The sequence below is a fragment of the Sceloporus undulatus genome, unplaced genomic scaffold (genome assembly GCF_019175285.1).
Source record: "Sceloporus undulatus isolate JIND9_A2432 ecotype Alabama unplaced genomic scaffold, SceUnd_v1.1 scaffold_1482, whole genome shotgun sequence".
In the NCBI taxonomy this organism is placed as follows: Eukaryota; Metazoa; Chordata; class Lepidosauria; order Squamata; family Phrynosomatidae; genus Sceloporus; species Sceloporus undulatus.
In genome coordinates this window covers 1-5,438 of record NW_024804402.1, presented here as the reverse complement: position 1 = coordinate 5,438, position 5,438 = coordinate 1, and the positions used below count along the sequence as shown (strand labels likewise).

At 41.4% G+C, this 5,438-nt stretch overlaps 1 protein-coding gene across 1 annotated transcript; it reads left to right on the top strand.

The window, feature by feature from the left end:
- Nucleotides 1-3: 3 nt before the first annotated feature.
- Nucleotides 4-5,235, top strand: DDA1 (DET1 and DDB1 associated 1; the record flags this gene model as incomplete). The annotated part of the gene is made up of 4 exons (XM_042444011.1): nucleotides 4-84; nucleotides 2,717-2,768; nucleotides 3,920-3,981; nucleotides 5,110-5,235. Coding segments are annotated over 4 exons (306 nt in total), but the record flags the coding sequence as incomplete, so codon positions are not given.
- Nucleotides 5,236-5,438: the final 203 nt, after the last annotated feature.

Genomic DNA, 5,438 nt, shown 5'->3' with positions numbered 1-5,438 from the left:
TAGGCGGACTTTCTGAAAGGGCTGCCAGTTTATAACAAAAGCAATTTCAGTCGGTTCCACGCAGACTCTGTATGTAAAGCGTCGGTGAGTATCTTTCCCTGCTTTTCTTTGGTTGGCTGGGGAATCGGGAACAATTTTAGTTTAACACCACTTTAACTGCCATGGCTCCATGTTATGAAATTCTGGGAACTGTAGTTCTGTGAGACATTAGTCTTCTCTGTCAGACAACTCTAGTGCCACAACAGACTACAAGTCCTGGGAATCCATTGCATTGAGCCATTGCAGTTAAAGGGATGTCAAAGTGGATGTTTCTGTTGTGCAGAGTCGGCCTCAGATCAATTTCTTATTACAATGGGCCCTTGGTATCCACTGGAGTTTGGTTCCAGGACCCACTAAAACCCCCGTGGATGCTCAGGTCCCATTAAATACAAGGATGTAGTAAAATGGTGACCCTGATTTAAAAAATGGCAAAATCAAGGTTTGGGTTTGCGGAATTTGTATTTTGAAAAATATTTTCAAGTCGCAAATGTTTGAATCTGTGGATAAAGACTCCTGGATACTGAGGGCCAACTGTACTAATGAATATGCATTTGCCATTTATGAAGGAATTGGAGTCAGAAAGCAGAAAAATAAAGACATCAGAGACAAAAGATTTGAGTTACCAACTCCACAGCCTTGGTTGTAAACCAGGTTGAAGAGCCTTGCACAGAGCTTAAGGTTTATCTTTAAGACTCTGGTGTTTTAAAAGTCTGCAGAAACAAAACACCTTAACTTCTCTCTTAAGGAGAATGCTACTTTGGTATAAGTTCTTTAAGAAAAAAAGACCAGCAGCATATAGACTCGTCCCTCCACATGTGTGGCTTTGTCTTTTGCAGATCTGATTATTCACAGATTTTATCAATAAACTTTAAGCTCTGTGCAATTCTCTCTAGGAATTTCTAGATCCTCCAGCACAACTCTGTGGTCAACTTTAACCAAACGTTGCCCTGAAGGACCTAGAGAGAACACTCCGCTAGGCCTTTGTAGCTCCTCCAGTGCAATTCCAGGGTCAATGTCTGGCAGACGTTGATGACAGAGTTGCCCTGGAGGACCTAGAGATTCCTAGAGAGTTGTTTTCTCAAGTAAGAATATCATGTTTTTGTTATTTGCAGTTTTTCCACATTCATAGGGGTCCTGTGCCCCTAACCCCAGCGAATGTGGGGGACCAGTGTAATAATCTTCCATACTGGTCAACCCGGAGTGGTATGTTAAAGAAATGGCCCAGTTGGTCCATTTGTAGAGAAGAAAACGACAGTCCAGAAACAAGCAGACAATCCAATTTCCTTGAAATGTCAGGAAAAAAGAAGTGACTTCCTCCCCCATGACATGATGTTAATTTTAAAAATAAGGAGATTTTGAAAGGAGGAATAAGAAGCTAGTCAGATAACATGTTGGGATGTTCTATATTCTATTTGGTAAAATTCTTTTGTAAAACAAAAAGGATATTGTAATAATCCTTGAAAAGGAGAGAGAGTTTATTTTCATTCAGTGTTATGGTTATGAGAATTTTTTTTACCATAAATAGTTGACAAAAATATATCCCTGCTAAAGGAAAAGATGAAAATAGGATAAGTTTTGTTATCAACCATACACAGATGTTATATAGTATTTGTAGAGCAAATATTGTATTATTTTTGTTGCAAGCCAAGTTTGCTTAGTCAGTTCTTGTGTATCTTCATGTAAAGTGTGTACTTTCTGAGAGCTGAATCTATTTAAGCTTAATACAGGTTGTGTCTCCTTTATTCAGCTGTCCTTCTAAACACTGTGGTAGAATTTGGTGTCATTTGCACATTTAGATAAACATGCTTTGAAACATGCCTTTGAGGGTCTTTCAGCAGAAGTTTAATGGGCATTTCTTGGGCATGCTTGAGCTGAGGATTCCTGCATGGCAGGAGGTTGGCAAGATGAGGTTTGCGGCCCCTTCCCATTCCATGACTTCTATCCTCAACTTCCAGTTGCTAAAACACTCTGCTGTGTACTCCCCTAACAATATTGTTTTTTGTTTCTTTTTCACTCCTTTTCTTACTCTGGGACTTGCTGTGAATGAGTTTCCATTCTGGTCCATGGCTTTCCAAGGTTCAAGCCATCGACTCTTTAAGCTGTATTGCATGATTCACTGCCGATATCCGGGACCATGCAACTGGCACTGTCCCAGTGTCCCCACAAATGAGTACTAGGCTCCAGTTTACTCTTCATGCCCGCCACATTGTTGTTTTTGCTGTGTGCCTTCCAGTCATTTCTGACTTATGGCAACCATAATGTGGCTTCTTGGGAAGATTTGTTTAGAGGAAGTTTGCCATTGCTTTCCCCTGAGGCTGAGAGAGAATGACCTGCCCAGGGTCACCCACTATATTTCATGGCTGAGCAGGGACACTATTTAATTTCTACTACTATCTTTCTGTCAACATGGGACCCACAGTGACCTGGGATATAAGATCTTAATAATACTTCATGCTCTAACTGGGGTCTGCAACTTCTAGAGTTGTTGTTGTCATCTTTATTGATGTCCCATGGATATCCTGTGGTTTGTGGGTTTTTTGGTAAGGTTCTATGAAAAGTGTTAGGGCAGCAACAACATCAGCAGCAACCGTGTTGGGGATAATTAATGAAATGACAGTCTGTCACACATGTATGTGTCACAAATCTCATAAATCTGTTTTCTGTTTTTAATTTACAGAACAGAAGACCTTCCGTTTATCTCCCCACACGGGAATATCCTTCCGAACAAAGTAAGTTCCTTTCTGTTTTCTTATGACTACAGTCCTGCCACCTGCTAGCTGTTAAGCAAATTAAAACATGTTCTATCGATCCCTCAGTAGTTAATACATAAATAACCTGAGTTTGGATACTTGCTTTTTTGAAAGTAATTTGTTCCCTTTACTTTTTCAGGATTTGAGAAGGGAACCATTGGTAGTATTCACTGACGTGCTGTAAAAAGTAATTCATCGCAGTGGTCCCTCCACATTCACTGGGGTTAGGGCTGAAGGAGCCCTGTGAATGTGGAAAAACTGCAAATTTAAAAAAAACTATTATTTTTACCTAAGCGAGAACCTCTCTAGGAACCTCCAGGTCCTCCAGTGCAACTCTAAGGTCAATATCTGCCAGAAGTTGATCAGAGAATCATGCTGGAGGTTTTCTCTAGGACAGTGGTTCCCAACCTTCCTAATGCTGTGACCCTTTAATACAGTTCCTCATATTGTGGTGACCCCCCAGCCATAAAATTATTTTCATTGCTACATGCAAATCTGTGTTTTCCAATGGTCTTAGGCGACCCCTATGAAAGGGTTGTTCGACCCCCAAAGGGGTCCCGACCCACAGGTTGGGAATCACTGCTCTAGGAAGTGCTGAAGTGTTTTCTCTAGGAACTTCTAGGTTCTCCAGCACAACTCTATGGTCAACTTCCAGCAGAATTGTGCTGGAGGACAGAGATTCTTAGAGAGAACATATTAACCAAAACTGCAAATAAACAGATCTGCAAAAGTCAAAGCCACAAATGTGGAGGACCAACTGTACATCTCTGCCTCTTGTTGCTTTTCCAAAACATCTCTCCCCAGCCCTCAAATACCTCCATTTCTCTTGCAAACTAGCAATGTGGCATCAATTCTAGTTGCCATGTTTGGAGAAAAAAGAGGTATATGGGCAGGAAAAGTTGCCGAGTCCTCAGAGCTACAGCGTCCGCAAAGTCACATTTCAAAAGGAATATGTTATTCTTACAATTTCCATTTTATTTATATCTGATTTTGGTCTTCTTGGTTTTATAAATCTTGCCCTCCGCTTTGGGTTCCAGCTGAGGTGGGATGTAAATCTAAATCAAAACCAATAAATGAAAGCAAGAATTGTCTCCTGACGTGATTTCCTTTTCCCTCTTTTTCTGCAACAGTCATTGTAACAGAAAAGACAAATATACTCTTGCGTTATCTACATCAGCAGTGGGACAAAAAGGTAAGGATTTCATGAATTAAAAAAATCATGCACACACACATTTAAACTGCTGTTCTTGTCATTTCCTTTGTTATCTGCATTGGTTTTATTAATTTGTTGGTGTTGGGGAAAAGAGCTGGACTTGTGGAAAATAATATAGCTGTTGGATTCCCACTTCTTGTGTTATTTTCCCTTCCCATGTAAGGGAAGACAGAAACCAAGGTCTCCTCTTGTGTAAGAGCAAGATCAGAGTAACTGCCCTCTGGATGTTTTTCTACACAAACATCATTTTCTGAAAAGAAATAGAAAGATTGCAACTATTCCCCCTTGACAAATAAATAGATTACACACACTCATACAATCTCTCCTCTGCATTCTGCCCATCCCTGCATGTACCACAAACCTATTTCAGAGGACTGGGTGGACACACAAATACACACATGTCCTGAGCATGTGTTTAGTGCCAGAGAAGCCTGCCAGTGGGGATGGAGGAGAGATTACCATTATAGCATCCTATTGGGATTTAAACCAAAGTCTGGGAAGAGCCATAGAACCCTAGAGTGAGAATGCCCCCCCCCCCCCCCCCCCGTGATTCTCAGACTTTGATCCGCCAGGTGTTTTGGACTTCAACTCCCCAAAGCCCCAGCTTACTCTCAGGAAGTTCCTCCAAATCTTGAACTGGAATCTCTTTTCCTGGAGCTTGCATCCATTGTTTCAGATCCTATTCCCTGGAGCAGCAGAAAACAAGCTTTCTCCCTCCTCAATATGGCATCCCTTCAAGTATTTAAACAGGGCTATCCTATCACCCCTTTTCTCTTCTCCAGGGACAACATCCCCAGCTCCCTAAGTCGTTCCTCATAGGGCTTTATGGTTTCCAGGCCCTTCACCATTTTAGTGGCACTCCTTTGGACACATAGCTCCAGTTTCTCAATGTCCTTGAATTGTGGTGCCCAGAACTGGGAACAATATTCCAGAATGCAGGCTAAAATATTAGCTTTCTTTGCTGCGGCATCATACTGCTAGCTCACGTTCAACTTTTATCTGTCTATTTGGTGGGTATCAAGCTCTAAATGCCAAAGGGAAGGGGAATTGGGATACATTTGTTCCTGAGCAAATCTAATTCAGCTTCCTTTCCCCGCTTCCCTTTAGAATGCAGCAAAGAAGAGAGATCCAGAACAAGTGGAAATCGAAGGCGAAAACTCTGCCCCTCCCCGCAAAATCGCTCGGACAGACAGCCAAGACATGAACGAGGACACTTAAAAAACTTTAGCTTTTCTCTTCTGTGTTTAACATTTTTTTCAAGCGCTTCCTATGTGGGGTTATGATTTATTATTATTATTATGATTATTTTTTGGTCTTTCGACTTGTATGCACACATACATTCACACCAGTTTCTACTAGCCACTTGCCTTCTACATCCCTCTCCCAAAACCCTCAGCAGCCCAAACCACTTTTGACTTCGTAGGAGCCAATGTATT